The sequence below is a fragment of the Pagrus pagrus genome (assembly GCF_965226575.1).
Source record: "Pagrus pagrus genome assembly, chromosome: 12".
In the NCBI taxonomy this organism is placed as follows: domain Eukaryota; kingdom Metazoa; phylum Chordata; class Actinopteri; order Spariformes; family Sparidae; genus Pagrus; species Pagrus pagrus.
In genome coordinates, this window is record NC_140196.1 from 14445776 (window position 1) to 14470142 (window position 24367).

The following is a 24367-nucleotide window of genomic DNA, read 5'->3' on the forward strand; positions in this document are numbered from 1 at the left end:
TGCTGGGATTTCTGAGGAGAGGAAGAAAAGAGGAATTGCACAGAACCTGAAAATCTCTGTATCTGGACTCCCAGGGTGGGCTTACAAGGGAGGGATAGACAGGCAAGACGGATGTGGAGTGAGTCGAGGGCTCTGATTGGATAAGTCCGACCAGACCAGAGAGCACTGAGGGGCACACACATAGACAGAGAGAAGAAAATGACATTTAGTTTTTGTAGCAAGACTATTTGGGGGGTTTAATCCGGGGGGAGGCTGGAGGAGAGGTCTGTTTTCGACAGTGAGGTGGGGTAGCGGGAGGGCAAATAAACACAGGATGGCTGATGAACCACCTGTCCTTCTGAGATGAGATGAGGTGAGCACACAGACACACACACACACACACATACACACACGCACACACACACACACACACACACACATCAAGAAGACATACAAACCTCACACACTCACTGGATTCAGGACTGATTGGATCCCGGCTCCCCACAGAGCGCAGGACTTTGAAGATGCTGTGAGACGTCTTGTTTTTTTTTTTCTTTGTTTTTTGGAGTCATCTGAGGACATAACTTAGCAGCCACTGAAACCTCAGGTGGACCAAAGAGATAAGATCCTTTTTCTTTCTTGCGGGATCCCGACTACCTGAAGAGCCGGCGATCAGGTGGATCACCTGTGCCATGAGGATCCTGGCCTGAGACGACCCACCACCCCGGAGGCTCTATCAGCCTGTCCCCTCTTCTTCCCCTAACTGGATGTCTTGATGTATTGCTGTGGGCTGGGACACTGGCGGAGAGTGCAGTCCACCTATGTAAGTGACCATCGCAGCATCACTTGCAGCATCTCTCCTTGTGTTTTTGATCCCATAGCAACAGTGGAGTTGTAGCAGAGGGAGGGGAGGGGAGGGGAGGGTGATACACGAGCCAAGGCAGATTATTGCATATAGTCTCTGTACACTTTTGCAAATAACCCTCAGAATTCATTCACAATTTTAGGCACCAGCAGCCGTGTGTGCGACTCGTACAACCTGTTATTTGCTGCTGTGGCGCTCTCTACTGAGTTTTCATTCAGGCTGCAGTTTATCAGGACAGACAGGTGCATTGTGAAACAGCTCTCTGTATTGATTCCAGCACAGGACTCCATGAAGACATGACCTAAACGCCGATAATCTGTGTTTTGTCTGTGAGGCAACAGTTTGATTTCAGTGCCAAGCTAGTAAAATAAAAATGTTTTTTGGGGGGATAGGTTGCGTTTAGGGCGATAAGGTGATTTTAAATACATGACAGCTGCTTAGATGAGCTGTTCTCCTCACATCATGTGTCCTGTATGAGCTGTCTCAAGGAGGAGGTGAGCGTGGGAGGACAGACAGGTGCAGTTATCTCATTACAGGCCAGGTTTTACTGTCCTCTCAATGACAGCGAGGAGCAGGGAGGACAGTCTCACACCTCTCCTCCACCTGTTCCTCTTTATTTCTTCTCGTCTTCCCACCAACTCTCTCCTTCTGTCCTTCATCTTCCCTCTGTTCGCTGCTTCATCACTACAGCCATTGTTGATTTTTCTCTTCATGTGTCTACCCAACCTCTGTTAAATCCCGTTGCAGCCGATACTATAGAGTCCCAGAGCTGTGCATTGTGTGATGGCGCTGACTGCGGAGGACCTATCGTAACCACATCCCTACATGAAATAGGCTTACTGTCAGCTCCTCAACGCTCAATAGGCTGTCAGCGCAGATTACCACAATCTGTGTTGCTGCATGCAGTGTGTGTGCCCACCTCAGCAACAAGCCAGGAGAGAAACTTAAAGGATCGAAAAGCCACACACGGCTAAAAGCATCGACACATCAAGAAGTGGGACCTGATGCCCACATTCAGTGTCAATGAGAGTGAAAAACCCTGAGCCGAGGAAATGCACGTAAATATGAGGAAAATCTACAACATGTGTTGCTTTGATGCACTCAGGCTTAAAAAGCTTGTGATAAGTGGTTAATGCCTGTCTGGCTAATGTTCATCACTCATCCGTTATTTTCACTCCATTTGCCGCAGCACATTATGTGTTGTGTTGCCGAATACACAGTCGTCTATGAGATTTTTTAAAAGATTGATCAATCTAAGTCACAACTTTATTAGGACAGGGGTTCCCAACCTGGAAGGTTGAAGACTAGATTACACATTCGCTAATCTGCAATTCTGCAAATCACTGATATGTTCTGGTTAGGTCTATGCACAAAAACCACTTGGTTAGGGTTTGTAAAAGATTATGTTTTGTCTTATAGGTAAATTGGAAATTGTCCTTACAGCTCATTAAAAATACTTGGTTTTTGGCTAGAAACTGGCTAAAAATCTCAAAAATATCCCATTTTCTTGTCACTAACACGACTCCAAGTTGTTGCGACATCTCGTGAAAAATATGCAGATTTGTTGCCCCAAAGACGGCTCCAAAATTGGCAACAATTTACACAATTTATGTTTATTTTCCAGATTTTTCTCTAATCTTTGCTTTCTCATCATGAAATCTTGGATAGTTTTCTCTCATCATGCATCCAAAATCAAATGAAACAGTCTGAGGAGGGAACATCTCCTCTTTGGTTGCAAGTAGACATAACTTTGATTTAAAGGATCATAAAAGTCTGTGAAACACTGGTTTAGGGCCAATTTCTGATATAGTGCATGATACACATCCAAATCAACATGTCAGAAGTAATGTCAGCTTTGTTAAAAAAAATCTCTTCCAGCACAGTTTTAACCAAATGTCACTTTAGATTTATATTTTTTTTAAGAAAATGTTCCTCCAGGTGTGGCCGCTGCTGGCAGAGAACAAAGCTGGATTACCTTAAGTGGCTGCCTGGCTCTAAGAAGGAGCTTAAGACACCTAACTGTTTCTTTGTTGTTGCTGTTTTCATAATGTTGAGCGTGAGGACGGCTCGGCCAACAGGTGGAGGGCAGAACTCAGTTGTCCACATTATAAACATTTCTTCAAAGCAAAGACGTTTCAGGTTAAATACATTCCGGTTGTTTGTTCTTAACCCTCTCCACTTATTTTGAAACTGTTGGAGGGAAAGTCTCTCACATGATCACGTCCACTTCTTAAATCTTTGCAATCTTAGTGTAACATTTGGTTGTGAAACGTGGATTCTTGTTCTTGTTAGTGTCATACTTCAGTACAATTTTTAGGTGCTTGCACTTTACTTGAGTATTTCCATGTCACGCTACCTATTTTATACCTCCACTCCACTCCACTTCGGAGGCAAATATTGTGTTATTTAGTTACTAGTTACTTTACAGATTACATGCTGCATCAGAGCCAAAGTAGCACATTTTTAAATTAATTTATTCTATCTGACAATCAGGCTAAAAATCGGTCAACCCTGATTATACAGTATTCCTAGGAAATTACTTTTGATACTTAAGTACATTTAATATCAGATACTTAAAGGTTTTTACTCAAGTAGTATTCATATGGGTGACTTTGAATTTTGCCAGTCATATTTTTACATGATGTCTTTACTTTTACTCAGGTATGACTTTTTACAACACTGATCATAAATGACAAAAACGGCAAATCCTTATATTTAAGAAGCTGGAACCACAAAAAATGATTGAAAGGATTATAAGATTTTCACGATTAATTTACTTTGGATCGAATAATCAATTAATTGTCTAATTGTTGCAGATCTAATGTATTTTAAATGGAAGCACTAAGTGTTACAGGATGGAGGGAACTTCACGTTTTATCTTTTGGGAGTTTTGTGTTTTTTCATTTTGTATATACTCAAGAGACAGACAGACAGACAGACAGGGAATGTGGTGAGAGGCATACTGCATTTTATTGCCATTGCTAGAAAATCACTGCTGTGTCTCTCAACGCGGATTCACCTGCTGTACACCTGAATTTGAAGCAGGTTTGTAAATTTTGGGAGAGGCTTACAAACTGAAGACAGATGACTTGGTGGAGGTATTTTATTTGTGTGATTTTCAGGAGTGACTGCTGTTTTTGAGAAAAGTTTAATCTTTTCACTGAAATGTATAATCAGCTGTTCTCACACATGTTATATTTTGGAGAGGGGAGGACATATGTGAAAAATGTTCTCCTCATTTTATTTGTTTACAGGAAATACAGATAGCTCTGATCACACCTTTACTTCCAGCGTTTTTTGGGGCATCTCTGGTTGTGGTGGTGCCACATCTCAACCTCCAGTTTTATTTCATGTGCAGGATGCAACATGAATTTTTTATACTGCAGAGGTAGTTTTGATTCCTTTCCTCTTCGTAGCCCGTTCCTGTCAAGGTGAATCTATAAGGGCTGCGGATCCATACAGTGCCGAGGTGCTCATTGATTATCACGCTGAATCAAAATCTTGTGGATTTTGTAAACACGCTGCGAGCTGCAGTATTGACTTGTTTCCTCACTCAACACTCGCACTGCTATTTCCTACCTCACTGGAGGCGATGGGCTTGTAGATCACAGACGAGTATCTGTGTAGGACCCAAAAAGCTCTTCAGGCCTGCTCAGCTTTCATTTATATATTTATTTATTCTTAGAAATGCAGTTTAGACGAGTAGGGGGGTTCATTATTTGCTAATAAAGTTTTTAAAAAGATAAGTGGACGCTGTTGCAATTCTTTAATTAAATATTCATTGTCTGACAAGAAAATATTTGTGATAGAGAATATATTTTCTGTCATTGCTTAGATAAAAGTAATCCACCAAGTACAGCCTGTTATTGTCAACACATTTTCACTTAAAGGCTCAGTCAAACATTTTAAGAAATCAATACCCCTTTCACATCTGTGTGTTGAGTATGGCAGCGATTAGCCTAGCTTAGCATAAAGACTGGCAGCAGGGGGAAACAGCTAGCCTGGCTCTCTCCAAAGTTTAGTAATTCAACTACAGACACCTCAAAACTGACTAAATAACACAGCGATGTATTATAAAACTAAGCTTTAGTTTAGCAACTAGTCACTTCATTCCTGTCCAGCTATGAATTTCTCCACTTGTTGATGCAGCGAGCATGAGGTTGTAGTTAGAGATAAGCCCTCTGTGTAAAAGAGCTTTGAGGGCCGTCTCTTGTACTAAAGCCTTTCTAAAACCAAAAACACAAGAGCCAAAGTGTAAGGAATGGATTAAACTGCACGTTTATCTGCTCTAATGTAAGCCGCTAACATTAGCATGCCTGGATGACGAGTTACCTCCAGCAGTAACCTAGGATTTCTTTACTTCTAAAGCCTAGCCATAGCATTAGCATGGCATTAGCAAACTACAATGTGTGGGGTTACAGATTACATGAGAAAAACATGTGAGGGATTGATACCAGTGTGTCAATGCCACTAATATCAGAGTTAAACTAAGCATCATGAGCAAGTTCATGCTAACGTTAGCTTCTCTGTCCTGCAGTGCATTAGATTTGGGGAAGTTTGCACAAGAAGATTTCATTGATTGGGTTTAGGCATTGAAAAAAAATCATATTGGTTACGTATATATGCACAAAACCAACTTTGTATAATCAGGGCAACGTCGTATAAAGAGCAACGGTCCCGTAGAGACAGGAAAGAGGTGGATGGATGGGTCAAACACAAGACTTTTACTCAGAGAAACCAAGTTATCTTAACACAAAATAAGCTTTCCTTTTCTTTTCCGCCGTTCTAAAATATCCAACGATTGTCAAATAAAACAGAAATACAGCTCTGCGTAGTGTAGGACCAATCACATTCAGATCAGCTGCATACTAATTGGGTAGAGTTGTGGCCCAGGAACACAACGTCAACCAAAGCTCACATGGCGACCACGACAAGAGTCTGGGAAGTCGAAACCAAAAACTTGTTCCTGATTTCTGTTTGTGTTTTTAAACTTTGAGAGGCATTAAAAACATTATTTTATGTATTTTGCAGTTGCCTACCACGCTGTATATTCAGGACATTGTGAAGGGGCTCATGAAAAAAAGAAAAAGAGTTTGGGATTTGGGATTGGCAGAGAGAGACATTCATCTATAATACCATCAATCTCTCATGCCGTCAATCCATCTCTTCCTCTCTCCGACCAATCACTGTCGTGGAGCTCAGCGCCGTGATTACAGTCAAAAACAAACACAATCATAGAGCGACAAAATTGCAAATGTGCATGTTGTCTCATTCTCCTGTCTGTCTTTGTGTGAAATGAAGAGGCAGGTTATGGAGAAATATTCTGTCTTCCACTAGAACCAATTCAGTGAAACATGTTTGTTTGTTTAATCTCATGTTAGGGATCAGTAACCTGCCCTCCAATCTGTGTCGGCCCTGACTGGCCCTCTCCAGTCGTCTGTCCTCCCTCCTCATACACTCAACATCCCTCCACCTCTCTAGCTCCGCTCTCCTACCTCTCTCCCTTCTCATCACCGAATTCCTCCCTTCCTATATTTCCACCTCTCTCTCTCCATCCATCTCCTCTCAATCTCTCCGCTCCCAGATGTTAGGAGGGCAGGATTGGCCGTTTGCTGGCCCCAGCCTCCGGCATCATGGAGGAGGGGCATCAGCCAGATGTTTGGTTGCATATTCATACAGGCTTAATGAATCTGAGGAGAGCAGACAGCCACTGACAAGGAGAAGGAAGAGGAGGATTCAGGTGAACGACTGAAGGAACTTTTCCTGCATGATCTATTTCTGCCTCTGACGGGCACTTCTGGAGTTATCCTATTTGTTTCAGTCTCCCACTCCTCCTCCTCTTCCTCCTCCTCCTCCTCCTCCTTCTTGAGTCAGTTTTGGATCATGTTGAGCCGGGTGTGATTGGAGGGCGAAGCTCCAGGCAGATGTAAATCTGGTGAGGGTTGCTGGCACAGGAGAAAACAGTGAAGGACGTCAAATGAAAAGCCCGTCTCCATATCCGAGCGGGCTGCTGCTGAAGGTGGACTTGGATCTGCGTGTGTGCGCGAGGACGCTCAGCGTTTCGGGGGTCGGGCCTTTGGCCTCTCCGCCTGCAAGCCATGTCAAAAGGGCCCAAGAACAAAAATGTCTCCTGGGTGAGTACTGCTGCCTCTGTGGCTGGTCGACAGGAGGGAGGAGTGAGAAGGGATGGAAGGGGAGGGCTGTTAGTGGATTATCAGAGTTCAGTTTGAGTGCTTTTTCATTTCTGTCAGCTTTATCTGCTTTGGAACTGGTTATCTTTGGCTGTAATTTCTTAAAAACGAATGTTTCAGATATATTTTTAGTCATCTCAGCAGACAGCAGTCTGGTGCCATGCTCACCCAAAGCACAGTCGCTCTGTTTTGGACCAAAGAAACAGCATTTTTTTATGGGCTTAATTTAGGTTTCTAGAGGGAGAGCAGAACATAAAACCATTGTCTTTGCTCTTTTGCACATCTGCCTTTGACGTGTCCAACAGCTGTGCGGTCAAAACTGTCCTAAAGCCCTCTGCACTCCTCTCCAGCCCGCTTTACAGCACCATGCTCAGCCAGCTGAAAAATAAAAGAGCATTTACAAAAAAGAAAAGGTGATGATTAGGCTCAAATCAATGAGTGTGAAATGGGAGGGGCTAACGAGTGCTGACATTGCTTGACCGCGGTTTAATGAAAAAACTTTCCAGTTGCGTCCGAATGCGAGCAATAATGACTTGTGGAGTCTTTCTTTAGGCCCGGGGCAGATGTGTGGTTTCTAGCTGTGTGGACACAGTGGAGGGCAGAGTGGAAGGCCGAGGTCTGGAGCTTTGCCTGAAATTGTGCGTGCCATCCATCTCTGGCCCAGCAGCCCTGCCCTGCACTATTGGCCCCAGCTTGACAGCACACACACACACACATACACACACACACACACGCGTTCTGGTTGTAAGAAGCTTAGGGACAGATGTTTGTTTATGTACATGTGTACATGAACACGTGTGCTGTGAATGCATGAGGGGAGTGATATGACTGATGGGTTTTTTTATGGCGTTGTGTGATAGAGGCTCTGTGAACGCTGCAGTAGTGACTGAACCGCTCAGTGAATAAGTCTTTTAAGTAAAAATGATGGATCAAGTCCAAGTGTTTGACAAGTGTAGTGAAAGTTATCCAAATCGTCCCGTCCAATTTTGTCCGTTATTTGATTTCTTTATTTACAAAATACACCATGTTCGAGCTCTTCCGTTGCTCATGCTGCTTTACTCCTGGTCAGGATGTTATAATCTCTCCTAATCTGTTACCTAATTACCCGGAAAAAACAACTTTTGCCTAAGACTATGTGAATATCAACATCAGTTAAATCCAACTCAGTCGCCAGAAGGGAGGGAGTCATGCTGTGCGAGGTCGAGGTGAAGTCTTTAATTTGCAACATTACGTTTCTTGAGGTTCAGTTTTCAATTTCATGTCATGACAGAGCTGTGCTTATCCTGTGGTTCGGTTTAGGCACAAACACATCTTGATTAGCGTCATGAAAAGATCATGTTTTGGTTTAAAATACGTATTTTGGCTGGAGATGTCCTGACTCCCCATCAAAAATATTTGTTCTGTGCCCTGAGGTCTCCTTCAAAATATCCAGTGGTTTCACACTTGACTATGTTGAACCTCAGTCCTGAACTATGGTCACTGGCTTGGCAGCCTTTTCACCTGTAACTCCACCACCATCCCCTCCACCTGCTTCTTGAACCTTATTAATTTGTCCTCTGTCTTTAATTAAGGCACAAGCATTAGCCTTCAGCCATTGGTCAGCCTGCTCTGCTGTCTGCACCACATACATTAGCACAGGACCGTTGCAGCACAACACATGAACAATAATGGAGGTGCTTAGAAAAGCCGTTTTTCTTCGATGAAGTGATTTTGGCATTCTTGTGTCTGCTCAGTTCCATTGATTGGTTCTCAAATCATTTACTGTCAACTCATACTAACCTCAGTTTCTTCGTGCTTGCACTGGGAACAAAATTAAGAATTTTTTTTCAGCAGGCTTTACAAAGTGTGAGGCTCAGAAGTAAATGCTTACATACTTGGAGGATGCATGACAGTAATGTACAGAGTGTATAAATGGTTTAGTTCCATATGTGGCTCGTTTCAGCAGCAAAGCAATGATCCGACCGCCTTATGTAACAACTTCACAGATGTGCTTAGAGGGAGTCAAAGTAAACAGGGAGTCTGTTGGAGCGTTTTGTTGGCACTTGAGGAGAGCTGGCTCTCGCTGGAGGAGATTTGAGGTGTCATGGAGCAGATTTAGTAAAGCCCTGAGTCTGGTGCAATCCCAGGTCATGGGCTAAATGTCAGCACCTTCCATTTACAGCTTCTCTTTCTGTCTCTATCACAGCTGCTGTGATCACAGTGGTCTGACCTCTGATGGCGATGTCCACTCCAGCAGTAGAGATATTGATAAGGACGTGTAGTGTGCATCTGCAGCCTATATGTGTGTGCGTTGCAGGTCCAGATGTGTGTCTGACCCAGAGGTCAGTGTCACAGCTTCTCGCTCCACACCGTCACAGGCCGGCCCAGCTGACGCCGGCCCTCCGTGTTTCGTTTCCATTCTCAGTTATGTAACACTCTCATCTGTGTCCCTCGCCTCCCAAAGCTCTCCCTGGAGATTTTGGTACTTCACCGTATCGCCCATCTGCTGACATTCCCTGCCTGACTGTCTGGGTTACAGGCCACGGCGACAAATGGACCATGCAGCGTTGCTTACCTTTAGGTGGAGGAAGTATTACCATACCGACTAACCACTTCATTCGGATATTCACTGTAAGATTATGAAAGTTTGGTCAGCACACGGGTATATTTTGTATTATTTTGTCCATGTTTATAGGTACAAGATGACAATTTTCATTGGAATGACCAATTGTAGCTACACATTTTTAGCAAGTCCAGGTGGTGTTCAAGGGACAGTTCATCCCAAAATCAAATCTTTTGTTTTGGCGTGAGTTGTACGTTTTAGAAAATATGATGCTGTATGTTTTTAAACCCCATCACCACGTAAGAGACAAAACAAAATAGCACAAGACTGATGCTTTGGGATGGCGACGGACCCAACCTACAATCCCAAAGTGTCAACATTTGACTAGTTGATAATGAAACTCAATAATCTCCTTTCCTTACAAAGTAGATCTTTAAAGGGGCACTTCGTAGTTTTGGAGAATATATTCCATCTCAGAATTTCAATATTAATGAGTACAATACAAACTCGAACTTGAATAAACAAGCTGGTCTCAGAGGAAAATAAGGTCCCAGAACACTATTTGCAGCTAGAAAGGTGGCAGGGTCCGCCACATATAAACAAAGTAAAACAGTATGAAATTGTGTTGTCCTTTAAGGTCAGTTTGTTTATTCAGTTTAGTCACTCATGGAAAGGGAGAGTTTGTTTATTTAGTTTGTTGAAGCATAACAAACAAATCAGTCAAAGAAAATCTTTCTCTTTTCTTCCCCAAAACTCCACAGTGCACATTTAAAACACCTCATATTTACTTTGTAATCTCTTTAGGGCTGTCCCGACTCTGAAGAGGGGGGGGGGGGGGGGGGGGGGTGCTTTAAGAAAGCTTTAATACGCTATTTATAACACATATTTCCACGTGGCAACATGTGTAGGCTGAGCCCCTCTGAAGGCAGCTCCACACAGTCTGAGGGTAACTTGAGGATGCAAGAAGAAAAATCAGAGTTGTGCTGAGCGCAGCCTCTGTGTGTGGCTCGTACTTGGCAAGTGGAGAGTTTTAAAGTAGTGACATAATGACACTGAACTAATGTGGTGAGGGAATATCACGACTGCGCCCTGTGGAGGGTGAGTAGCGGCGGTTGTATGCTGTAAATCGGGCGCACAAAGGAATTATGTCGTGCTAGCTTTTTAATTTCATCTTTCTATTTTGGAGCCGGGCCATGATAATACTCCCATTTGTGCAGCGCAAACCGCAGGAAGTTGTTTGGACACACACACACACACAGACACACACACACACTCACTCACTAATCAGGCATCGTAAGCGCAGAGGACGGAGCCAACTCTGGCCAACAACCTAAATGAGACATCCCTCACTTTGCGTTATTGCGCACGCCTGAGCGGTGCGGACGGTTTGGACACCTTCTTGGTTTGTTCGGTGCTTGAGGTCAGACTGAGCGGTGTGCGGCTCAACAGATGCAGCTCCGAGAAATAAGCCTTTAATACCCCCTAGGACTCGGGAGTGGGTAACTACACTCAACTCACAATACAGACTTAAGTGAAACCCCTCACGCCACTCATCCGCGTCTCCGGCGGTGCTCTGCGCGTCGCGGTTTCTTGGGAAATATCTCACCTTTACGCACAGATACGGCGCGCAAAGAACGGCGTTTTTCCCGAGTCTGACAGCATCCTCGGATATTCCCACCTGAGGTGAACTCCCATGGCATGCCTGTCCACGTCTCATGTCTCATTTACTGGAGCCAGGTGAGCGATAATTTGATCTGGTCGTCACAACCGTGGGATAACACAAGTGGAGCGCTTTAACAACCATGCCACCCAAGAAAAAGGTAAAATATGCAATATTCCTGTGTTTTTCATATGTGCGTGTGTGTGTGTGTGTGTGTGTGCGCGCGCGCGCGTGTTTGTGTGCGTGATCGTGTGTGTGCGCACTGAACAGGAAGGGTAGGAGAATGCACCATCTGTTGCACCGGGCGTTAATCCTTGTGTGAGGCCTTTCCACATCACTGCACTGAGTAAAACAGACACAATGCGCAGGGCCAGATAGAGATGCATTTCCACATGCATGTACTGTATCATGTCATGTGTCCAGTTCAAAACCACAAGCTTCAAAGAGAGTTGCATAACCACTGGCCTGCTGTGAAGATCACATGGATTAAATCTCTTTTCTTGCCCTTTTCTTTCGCATATGGCTCTTGGACTTGCTGTGAGCTCGGTGTGATGTTGTGTTTGGGCCACAGGAGCTCAAGGAGTGTATTCATTCTGCTCTATTTTCACACACATGACACGTTTGATATTGTGCAACAGTTCCCCTTCAATACACATACTGTATGATGTCCTGAGATGAGAAGAACATTTCTGTCATGATTTCATTGCAGTGTTTTAGTCACCTAGATCACTTTCATCATTTGCCTGAAAAAAGCATTTTACTGTTTACCAATGTTACATCCACACTGCTGAGACTGAGAGAACTGATCTCTTTTACTGAGGGAACCGTTGTGCTTCTCCTGTATTACATTCAAGTCACAGAGCGAAGCGAGTCACACTGCTTTTCTAACTATCAGGATAAAAAAATATTCTATCCGCTGCGTAATAAAAAATAAAGATTTGAACGAGATTGCGATACTTATGGTGTCTGACGTTGACCGATCTGATGTTTTCTATACATCAGGGGCCACAGAAGAGCCGGTCCTCCTCAGAAAAAAACAACCATGTACAGTAGGTCGCAAAGTGAAGCAGCTCAATATTAACCATATTTAAATTTGTCGTTAAGCAGTGACCTGCAGCAGCTATTACAGCTGTACAGGCCGAAGTGGGGAGAAGAAGTATAAAGAGCGTCAATTTCAGATAGGAGACCGCAGTCCAGTGTGAGACCAGGTCAACGTTCCTAAGTTTTTTTTTAACATACCAACATAGTGAAGTAACGTCGCGTACATAACATAACGTACATTTCTAAGGTAATGTAATGTAGTGATTGTATCCTAAGCCATGAAGTTTTCCTAAACCTAGCCGAGTTGTTTTCTTGCCAAAACCTAAACAGACTGGGATCGTGCAATGAAGGTCTGTTTAGGCCATTTTGTTTTGCTTTATGTCACCTACTCAGTTGTTTAGGAACAGTGTTGGGCAAGTTACTTTCAAAATGCAATATATTACATATTATAAATTAGCTTTATTGTAAAATAATATATTACGTTACAATGTGAATGTCTGTGTAGAGTAATAAATTACTTATTACACAACTTTTTAGATACATTTTCAACAAAAATTGGTATTATTTTATATTTTCATGCAGAGTAATCACCACTCGTCGCTTTTGTTTTTGGCTGCAGCAAGCGGCAGTTTTCAGCGGAAAGGCTCCGAAAACCCACCTTACACTACCTCCCCAGTGCTAAACAGACGAGTTAGTGACCAGCTGATGAACATAATAGAGCATTTAGCTGCTAAAGAGCCAGATATTTCCCTTAGGAGTTCATGGAGACAAAACACTAGAGCTATAATGAGTAAATATCGGTGGCCAGAAACAAGACTCCAAATGAACGATAATGTTGCTCCATATCCGCCGGATGTGTAATTAAGCAACTCTTTGAAAACATAGGGGGAAAAAAATAAAGATAAGAACTATGTCAGTGTCGTGTGTATAGCTTGTTTGTTGCTTCCCCAAAGTGGCCCAGAAATCAGTAAATGCAGGTTTAAGGATTCTTGAAACAGCATTAAATGGTACACGCATGTCTGGGTATTTGTTCTTCAGAAGAACAGATCCTCGACATGAACGTAATGTGAGACACAAACTGGAGCTTGAGGAATGCTCACCATTTCTGGATGGCCTTCTGTCTGGCTTTACAGTGTGGCCTGCACCTAGAATAGGAAAAGCCTCTTAGTAGCTGTTAGTGGGGCATTACATCCAGATACCTGCTCTCCTTCCAGACAGGAAGTGGGGCAATAAGGCAGCAGAGCCGTCTGGAAGCTTCCACAAGAATATCGGGTAGACCTGTTTCCTTTTTTTAAAACAATTTTTCTATCTTTTCTTTCTTAATATTTTTCAAACCACAGATGACTGAGAGCTGTGGTGAGATAATTGCCTCAGTGAAATAAGTGAGAAATTATCATAACAGGAATGGTTGGCGAAACGTTTTTTTTTTCCATAATCCCCACACACGCACACCCCTCCTCATTCCAACAGTAATCATGTTGCATCATAACGCTTTGCAGCTCAGAGGGGCAGGGAGAACTGCCATCTATGTACATAGAAGAAATCTATCTATTACAGGAGCCGAGCAAGCCAGGGATTAAGTGGTATAGATAATAGCCTATTAATGCAGCTATTGTGTCTCTATCTGATGACTGTCAGGGAGCCCGAGCACATGCAGTCCAAGCAGCCGTGTTGGCTGTCTGTGAGGAGTTTGCACTTGTCTCTCTCTCTCTCTAAATCCTGGATTGACGCATGCTATCTTAATCTCCTTACTCAGAGACAATCATGACACAGAGAGGGAGAGAGAAGAGCTCAAATACACATTGGTTTTTTCCCCCTGTGATGATTTCTATTCCAATTTAGTCTTTGGTGCTGTGATTTCCTTTGAGGCGAATCTTTTTCATTTCTTCTTTCTACATGTTTTTCCTTCAAAGGTGCAGATTTTCTGTAGTAGTAGTTAAATGCAGTGGATCTATTTACTCCAAAATTTTATGAAAATTGTCCGTGATGTTATAAAAAATGAACGTAACTCTTGCATCATTGCTTTTATATTCAGGGTAAGGCCTCAGCCCACTCTAGAAGAAGTGAATCCAAAAGGAAATGACTGTTCACTAAATCCCCGCTATAAACTCTGGATTTCCACTCATATCCAGGCGGTACACACAAAGCTATAAATAGAGTGGATGGTGTTTTCTTTTTTACACCAGCCCAAAACCAAAAACACAAAAGAAAAAGTACTGAGGAGTGGATTGGACAATGTAAGAAGCCAACATTAGCACGTCCTGCTAACTAGTTTACAGTTTGATTTAGGAAAAACAAAAAACAAACAAAAAAAAACCACGAGGCAACATGACCTGAAATAACATCAGATTCACCAAATCAGTCAGTTAGTGCTTAACGTCAAAGCCTTGTCTTGTAACATTAAAAGTGAAGCATCTGCCTCTGTGTTGTTTGTGCAAGTCTGAAGGTAAACATAGGATTAACTAGTGATACATATCCATGTGTTCTCTGTGGATAATGAACTGGTGTGGGTGGGTGATGACGTTTAGCTCCGGCACATTCAGCTTTAGCCCATGGATGTATTAAGGAGAATCTTGATACTGTGTTGGCCCCGCTCATCCCTGTAAATGTTGCTAAATGGTGTATTACTAATAAAATCTAAGGATAATAGTAATAATAATAATAATAATAATAACAATAATAATGATAATAATAATAATAAGAAAATTAACCAGGTCCTCCATTTTGCTTTCACATTTTGGGGCTCATAAATCATAGACCTCCGCTGACTGAGTGGCTATCTTTTGCTTCAGCCCTCCGCTAACTTGTATGTGGATAAAATGATTCAATGGAACGGATTCTGAAACAAATCATTTAGCCGCCGTTGTGACTTATTTATCCACCCGTTTTACAGCCACTTCTTTCTCGTGTTTAACATTATAAGTCAGCAAGATTTTGATTTTCAATCATGAGGCTAAAGTTAGCTTAATGAGCTAGTTAGCGACAGCTGATAAAATCTGCAGCAGTTGTTATTTCAGCCAACAAAATCCGAGGCCTTTGGCTAGAAATGAGAAGTCTATTTCTGTCTACTTGAAGTGTTGTTTGAAATATAGCTGATAATGAAGTGGTACGTTTGCCACAGTTATCATTGTAAACTGCATACTTTGTGTTTAGGTGAATGGAAAGCCTAATAGGCGTAGCAAATTAACTAACTGGGCCAGGGCTTAGTCATTTAAGTTAGTTAATTTGAAGCCCAATCCTAATGCACCTCCTGCCCCTACTGCTTAGCCCTACCCCTCCGCTTAGTGCTCTATCTCTAGGGGAAGGCTGTCCGGTTCTTGCTGGGATGGATGGGTAGAGCGACAGGGACTTCCAAACAGAGGTTTTTCAGAAGCACTATTCAAACTGAGGGTTATGTCTGTTTTTTTATAACAAACATAAAAGAAGCGCTAGCAGTTTTCTGATGTTTTGGTAGCTAACTAGGAAGCTAGCTAATGTTACATTGTTATTGCTGACTTGTGCATAACAGTCCCACATTTTGACATATTTCAATGTTTCATTCCCCCTCTTTTGATGGCATATGACACCCGAAAGGTAACGAAAGTCCAGCCGCTCTTATATCAGTGCAGACTGCAGGGTAAGAGCACGAGTTACTAATGTTGGCCTATAAAGCACCACTAGTGGCCATAAACAGACACGATCACACCGAAGATGAAGACGGAAGACATATTGGAAATGTCCGTGTGTCTGTTTACGTAATCACTACTGATGACATATGAGGGTCTTGAAGGGGTGTCCCATTTCATAGGGGGAGACTTCAACAACCTTGGGACATGGGGGTAGAAAGAAGGGATAGGGGTAAAAACTGGAAATGGGATTGAGCCTTAGTAGTTTCCACTTTAAACTCTTCATTTAATTTGTAACCACAAACTGGTGACATCAGTTAAAATGACCAAACTCATATTATCATACTGTATAGACATAAATTACATGTAGTGTAGTACACATTTGCTGCCACTCTTGATCTATAATTGGAGATCTAAAGGGCGGTGATGCAGCCTTTAAACTCCACAGACAGAGACTTCTGCCAAAGTAAAGGCGGCGGTGCCAGCCCAGCCATATCTGCTCTATGGTAGCATCAGGCGGAGGGCATGGAGCCAGTCTCCTTCAGACAGATGATGCAAAGCAGCTGATTAGACAGCGCTTGGAGAAAACTGGATTGAAAACACACGCTGCATGCAAATGTGGGCTGGTAATGAAGAAGACATAGAGTAGCAAAGAAATCATCGCAGTATGCAGAATAACACATCAAAGTAAATGAACAGCAGCTAAATTGGGAGAGGAATGGTGTTATCAGATACAATCTCACTGTTTCTCAGCAACAGAAAGAGCCAATACAGGAAAATATTTATAGGTGAAAATTTGTGAACATCTGGGCTCAGTGCCAGCTGCTCATTGGTGGGCTGACAGGAAATTAGTCACAATTAGATTAGTGACCTGCTCTACAGACAACAATGAGCTGTGGTAAAGGGTATTTGGGAAGCAGGCAGTGTTTTTGTCTTTTTTGATACATTACTCGCAACGTTTTAATGAAGTTTATTCACTTAATGCCCCAGAATGCTTCTGCAGATCAACGAGAGCATCCTGAGATATGAATAAAGATTTTACAGTTTGGATCTTTTCTCATAAAAGATATAAATTAGGATTTTTAAGCGAACACATTTAGCAGATGTGCTTTGAACTGTAGCAGTAAAAAGGCATTTTGGTTGTCACAATCTAATTCAGATCTACACAGACACCAGGCAAGCACCAGAAGTCATGACTGTGTTCAGAGTTGGGGAGAAATATCGTAACACAGGCTGCTCTCTGATGAGACAGACAGAATGGGCACATCACCTAACAATAAAAGCAGGATATAGCAGGTTAAAAATTCCTGTATTGTTGATTTCCTCCTGATATTGACTCTCATCGTTGTTTGTAATGTGACTGATGATGGTGGAGTCGTCCGCATACTGGAGGGGCCTGAGCACACAGCGCCGCGGGGCTCCGGTGTTGAGCACTAACGTAGAGGTGTGACTGTGTCTGAGGTCTATTTGTGAGGAAGTCCAATATTCAGTTGCAGAGTGTGGTACTGAAGCCCAGAGTGTTCAATTTTCCAATCAGTGAGATTGCATTGAATGCTGACGTATCATTCTGGTGTAGCTGTTTTTATTCTTAAAGTGTGTGAAGACTGAGTGGAGGGCAATGGATATGGCATCCTCTGTAGATCTGTTGGTTCTGAATGCATACTGGTCCAGGCTGGAAGGGATATTGTCAAGTCTACATACAGCTACAATATAGAGCATTGAGATCCTACTCACCAACTATGGTAAGCCATGGTGATGTGTTGAGCTGTGTTGTTCTGCGGCTGCCGCTTGTGGAATGGGAGAGAGGGGATGAATCAGAATTAAAACGAAGAGTATTCATGAGTCCCAGATCGCGAGTCTCAAATCAAGTCTCAAATCTCCGTGTGGCGACTCAAGGTTTGAGAACCAGTTTCTCAAAGCACTTCATCGGGATGGGGGTGAGAGTCACAGGGCGGTAGTCGTTTAGACGAGACAGACACAGCAGACTTTTTAGGGACAGGGACGATGGTGGCTGGTGGGAACAGTCTCCTGTGAGAGTGAGATGTTAATGTCAACGTCTGCTAGCTGATCAGCACGTGTTTTTAGTACACAGCCAGTCAGATTATCTGGACCAACAGCCAAATTATTTTGAAATTTCAAACTTGTCGGAACTCATTACTGACTATTTCAGAAATTAGTTCAGCCACCCACTCCCACTCTTGATCTAGACTCGAGTGCTGTGAAACCCTCTCTCTCATCACATCACCTCCGCGCTGCTGCTTCCACGATGATTCTTTTTTTGCTTAGAATTTGTACTGATGCTAGATCATTTTGAGCTGTGTAAGAAAGATGCACATACCATGCAGGGTGAGTAAGAATCTGCTGCTGCTGTTTATTATTAGATCATCTTGTTTTCTGTTCCTGTGTATGTGCGTGTGTGTTCATTCACTTGTGTGGCTGGCATGTAACCATCTTGAATGACACTTTACCGTTAATAAGTTTGACATCTTCGACTGTGGGAAGTACAGTAGCGGCGGCCTTGGACAGTGCCAAGTGAACTCAATTATTCTCTATGGAGATCTAACTGTCAGGTCAATAGCTCCTCTATGGATCTCCCATTGATTTTAACGTACTGCTCAATTACCGTTCGCGCCTTTAATCAGTCGATGAAGACTAGACTTGAGTTGGAGGTATACTGTAGTAGAGGATTTTTATTATTTCTCTGAGGATTACAGCACACAATTCACAACATCAGTGGGAATCATTTATGCTTAGGTGGCATATTTCTCTCAATGGTTGCCATGGAAACTCCCCCCCTCCCATTTGTTGAGGCAGTGTGCAGCAGGATCTGGTATCTTTAGTGACACAAGTGTATACTGTCTGCTGCACTAGATAATTTCCACTCGTGCCAAGCTTGGGATTTTATCAAGAGGAGAAGATGGAAGACGGATGAAGTCTTGAATTAAGAGACAAACAAAAGCGACCCAGTGTCTCTTCTGAATCATAGTCTCGTGGTTAGTTGGTTGAATGGATTGATGGATTTTTTTTGCGGTTCCATCACAGATATTTTTCTACTAAATACCTTTTATCATGGTAAGAGAGCACTTTCATCATTGTCAAAGCTTTCACGTTTTTATTGAATTCCATTTAAAGCACCAAATAATCCCACAAAAGGGCCATATTAAAGCACAATTTCAGATCTGTACGACATGGGTCTTATTTTTTGGGGGAGTTTTGGACATCATTCCTGTTTGCAATTATTACATTTTATTCACCACATTGATAGCTGAGACCTTTGGATAATATCCAGGGGCATAGCCTTACAATGGAGATCAGCTGTCGGTAAAGATTATGGACAAAATTGTACAGATTACACTGTTTAACCATATTTGATAAACCAGTCCTTTCCAAGTCACAACATTTGTGAAAATATAAGTGCATGTTAAGCATCCTTGAGTTTTTAGTTTCAGGCTTCCTCTTGGTTCAGTTTTGCAGTTTAACAATGCAGTAGCGACTTCTAAATGGACTTTTTTTAGTGCATTTTTCAATCTAGCTGTCGAAATATCGAGGCGTGGATAAAATGGCTGAAATATGGAGTTATTTGCAGAATGAAAACGGGCGTTGCCTCTCCTTGAATGTAAAACAGTGTCTATCTGTGAAATAAACTGTGAAAGCAGCTATGTGTGTTCCTTGGACATCAACCAGACACACATTTGCCGAACCAGTGACTTCTCATCCTTGAAGCTTGCTTTTGTATGGAATCATACTGTTTGAATACACTTGCAGTGAAGCATAAATTCCACCTGTCTGCAGCTTTTTCCACTGATTTTTTGAGTCTTTTGAACCACTTTAGACGGACTCAGAACACAGCTTGTACAAGACACGCAGAGCTGAGATTTAGGTTTCATTGTAAGTGTTTTTAAATTGTTTGTTTTTGTTTTACAAGAGAAAAGAGTTCCTGAATGAGGACTTACTGGTTTCGATGAAGAGCAGCAGCTTCCCTGAGTTTTTCAATGGGAAACTTCCTGGACTGTCACATATGCAGTGGATAAGACAGTGTTGAACTAAGACTGAACTGAATGAGTGTTTAAAAAGTGTTCTGCATCAAGGGCTCCAAAAGCATTCGACCATAGGCCTCTGCTGGTCTTCTCCTCAGTGTCAGTATTTTGTGTTGCAGAATCATTTTCAGGGGAAAATTTGGTCTGAAACTTACGTGGGAAAGTTTACTGTGTTGCACACAAATCAAACCTTCATTTAATCAAACCAATCTGTTGAGATCTAGGTCTCATTTTCAAGAGAGAGATGTGTGCACATAAGTGTATCAACAAAACATAAAAAGTAAGTAAGATTAGTCTGTGTGAGTTTAGCTCTGCATTAAAAGACCCGTTTTTCTCAGCTGCTCAAACAAATCAAACAGCAAAGAGGCAAATATGAAAAAAACTGGAGAAACTACCTGAAATATCTCTAATGTAAACGTAAGCTGCATCTCAGCATTTCTTTAAAGACCCGTCCAGAGTCCGGTTCGTCCTCTGGGAAATCGCAGTGCTCCAGGTCAGCCAGCTGGCTCCTGGTGACTCGACGGCTCTGATTATTTCAGTTTAGGGATGGAGTCCATCTCCCCAATCAGCCGCTCCTCTCCTAATGTACTCCCCTGGCATGTGTCGAAAGAGCTGTGTAAACGATTTTGAGCGGGAAAGGAGTCACCTTCAGGTAGCACATGAGAGAGCGTGGCTTCACTTGTTCACCCACCCTCCCCATCATCCTTGTCCTCCACTTTCCTTTGCCCACCTTCTAAGCCACGTAATCACGTTAATGGGCTGGGATGGCTCTCCAACAGGGAGGGACCGGGGGAAGAGAAGGAGAGTGGAAGAAAGGGGGATGAAATAAATAGTGGGATGGAGAATTAGAACATAAGTGGCGCCATATTGGAAGGACAGCACATGACAAAAGCAAAAAGAAATTCATAAGAAATAGGAAAGACTACAATGAATAGGAATTCTAGCAGGAAAACTGGAAAAGGAAAACTTCGATTCATATAAAGCCAAGCAGAAAAGGCGCCAAGTGAAATTTAATGATGATTTATTCGGTTATTATAACGTTGTCTTGATTGATCATTTTGTCTATAAAATGTCAGAAAAAGCAGCAACTCAATACACACACGTCATAACATCAGAATTGTTATTCACATTCTGTTGATAATTGTAGTACATTTTTATTGATTTCAACTAAAATTTGTACGTATTGAACCTTTTAAAATACACATGGCTTCAGCCCAGAGTTTGGGTAAAATTATAAAACCCTCACATAAACAGAATCATCATAATTTATTCTGAAATATAATTTTTTCATCTCTTCCCTTCTCCCAGACAGTAACCACCTCTAAGTCACTAGCGGTAGCAAGCTCAACATTGTTTAATAATTCAGCGGGGGCGTTTTGTACCATTGGCTGGGTGACATTGGCTTGCAGGAGAGGCGGGTGCTGTGCGAACAGATGTCTACACCAGCCGTGGGTAAACAAAGACCCATGCCTGGGCATAATTCTGCCCCAGGGAGATTTGCTTCCTCCTCCTCCCTTATTCCCTGCTCGTCGTGTTGAATTCTCTGTCTTGACATTGTCTCGACTGCATCCGCCTGCTTCTGTGCAACTTATTCTCTCCGCTAATTACCAACACTGTCCCACCTTGTTAATACGTGCGTCTTGTCCTCCTTCTGTTCCATTGTTTGAGGACTTATTTGCTTCCAAGGTTATCTTAGTTTTTTACTTTTTAAAATTATTTTTAAAATTTGATTTCCTTTATTTCTGATACGCATATTTAGGCCTACCGTTGCGTGTTTAGATAAACACCCTGCAAGTACATGGGTGCAGTCAGAGTCCTTGTTGCATAACCTCACTCTTGTATTGTCTAGCCAGTGATGTAAAGAAGAGATTTAAGAGAAACTAAAAATTACACTTGATTAATTTCACCAACAAATTTATAATTTTTGTAATTGCAACTGGATTTTTGTGTCACTGCACAATAACAGAAAATACGATGGTAACACCGTATACAGTATTATACAATTACAGTTATCATAAATGTGTAATTTGCACAGCGCAACTACATCTGCACAGCATTTGAGTCCAGCTAGCAGCTGTTACCTATCTAGCCATTTTAGTGCAGGAGCTTGCCTCTTGACATGCAATTGTTCCTCCGGACAGGTCTGGCCATGCAAGAGGAAACATAATTGCTGCCTTGATGATGTCAGTAGTCCAGGAAGTGTTACATCCAAGTCTTTCCAAGAGTTAGACGAGAAGATCGATACCACTCTCATGTTTGTGTGTTAGTTTGCTTAACTCAGTATAAAGACTGGAAGCGAGGCTGGCGCTTTTCAAGGTCAAAAATACACAAAGCAACACCTCTAAAACTCACTGATTAAACATGTTTTATCCCGTTTGTTCATGAACAGAAATGTTAAGACAACAGTTTGTGGTTTTAGGAGTAGATGCATGCTGGAACTGTTTCTCATAGAACAACAGTTTATCTGCCGACCTTGTCCAGGAAGCTGCAGTCACCACCAAATGTTAAACCACTGAAATCAAAACATTGATTGTCTGTTTTACATTTAAGTTTGTGGTTACTTCCTACAGAATGTTTGTGTCAAAGAAAATGAGTTTTGTTTGAACATAATTTTTAGAAGACGGAGTTGAAGAGGTTCAGCTACAGAGGAGTGCAGTCAACTCTGTCATGCTTCACTTACATTACCTGTTGTACTCTGAAGTCTTTCTGTTGCCTCACTGTAACTTTGTTCTGCATTGTAAATCTAAAAGACACAAAACTTGAAGAGATCAGTTTTCAGTACGCGAGCACAGTGGTTTTCAAACTGGGGTGAGGGGACCACAAAGGGTCCTTGGTCCTCGGTTGGTTGTAAATTATAGCGATCCAAGTTTGATCATTGATTATTTATTTATTTTGTTTTAAATTTTAAGCTTAATTGAAAAAAATACTCAGAGGATTCTTTAAAACAAAATCCTGTCAAGTCTGGGAATACCTGCTCCAGCAAACATCCATGTCAACATATTAGTAAGTTCATATACTGTACACTGGCACCTCTCTGATACAGTCAACAAAAATATTATTAAAAAGTATTAGTGGTTGAATCCACTGCTCTTTCTGTCCACATGTCCTTAAAGTGTAACTTTGCCAATTTTACACACTAAAGTGTGTCTACAGGTCTGGGGGAGTATAACTTCATATGTGAAAGCGTGGTATAAAGCCTTTTGTCACTCCACAGGAAGCTGCATGTAATCTGAAAAACTGCCTCCAGTGATGTCACTCAGTGTCTAAGTTGCATTGTGGGCAATGTAGGCTCCAGGTTTCGAAATGGAAGAAGACTGCGTGGAATAAAGCTGGTTATATGTCTGGCTCTGCTGTATTGATTCTGATCATTCGTTTTCAAGCTTTCAATTAGGAGTGCAATGCTGGACCTGTGGACTGCTTTTACAAACCTGGCGCCTACATTACCCACAGTGCAACTTAGCCACCAGGTGACATCACTGGAGGCAATTTATCAGATTACATTCAGCTTCCTCTGGAGCCGCAAAAAATGTTATACTACTTTTTCACACATGCAGTGGGACTCCCCAAAACCTGTGAACACACTTTAATGTTTAAAATTGGCAGAGTTACCCTTTAAGCAAAACACTGCACCCCAAATTGCTACCAGTGTGCATGAATAATAATACAAAATCAGCAGAAAGCAGGTTAATTATGAAAGTAAGTGCACATAAATGACATATTATGTAAATTGTTATGTATATTGTGGCCTCAGTTTCATTTCAGTATAGTACAAAACATCAATTTAAGATCAGATTTATGAATATAAACTTTGACCCACTCAAACTCACCAAGGACTCACAGGATCACCGTGTTGTTAAAATGCATCAGACTGAGCAGACTGTCGACGCAGAGAGAGCTGATTTGCGACTTTAGGATGCAAGTGTGTATCTTGAGTGCCAGATTGACGCAGAGGGCTGTGCCACCTCCTGGCTATGACACAGAGGGCATTAATTACCATGTCTTTGAGGGGACAATCTCATCTCTGGGACGCGTGGCACATAAACCTGAGCATCCCAGAAGGCATCGGCTGCAACACTTCCTAACAATTGAAGGCAGACATGACATTGATGAATTTAAACAAAGATATAAAAAATATATTGATACTTGATGTTATTTTGATCATAACAGTGTTCAGTCAGCAAATCAATAACATTTTTTCCCGTGTTTACATCCTGCTGTTTTATTTTTTAGAAGATCTAGAGGTCTCCACAGGTCCAATATGTTGGAATTAATCCAAAACACCTAACCAAACCCAACATACATAAAGTAGAGCCCAAATCTGTGTAGACCCGAGGATAATTAAACCTGATTGATTCAACTCAAGACAATAGAGAGAGACTGCCAATTCCTGCAGCAGTATGATGCTATCAATTAACAAGCAGCCGTGGTCAAAAAGAGCAGCAATACA

At 42.1% G+C, this 24367-nt stretch overlaps 1 protein-coding gene across 2 annotated transcripts in view; it reads left to right on the forward strand.

Moving 5' to 3' along the window:
- Window positions 1-328: 328 nt before the first annotated feature.
- cacnb2b (calcium channel, voltage-dependent, beta 2b) overlaps window positions 329-24367 on the forward strand; it is a 40696-nt gene continuing 16657 nt past the window's right edge. The window contains exon 1 of one of the 2 annotated variants that reach the window (XM_084368066.1): window positions 329-802. In XM_084368066.1, coding sequence (XP_084224192.1) covers window positions 755-802 — 48 coding nt within the window. In that variant the 5' untranslated portion in view covers window positions 329-754. Of the gene's footprint in view, window positions 803-10789; window positions 11398-24367 lie in introns of those variants that run through there. The other variant, XM_084368067.1, reaches the window with a different exon arrangement.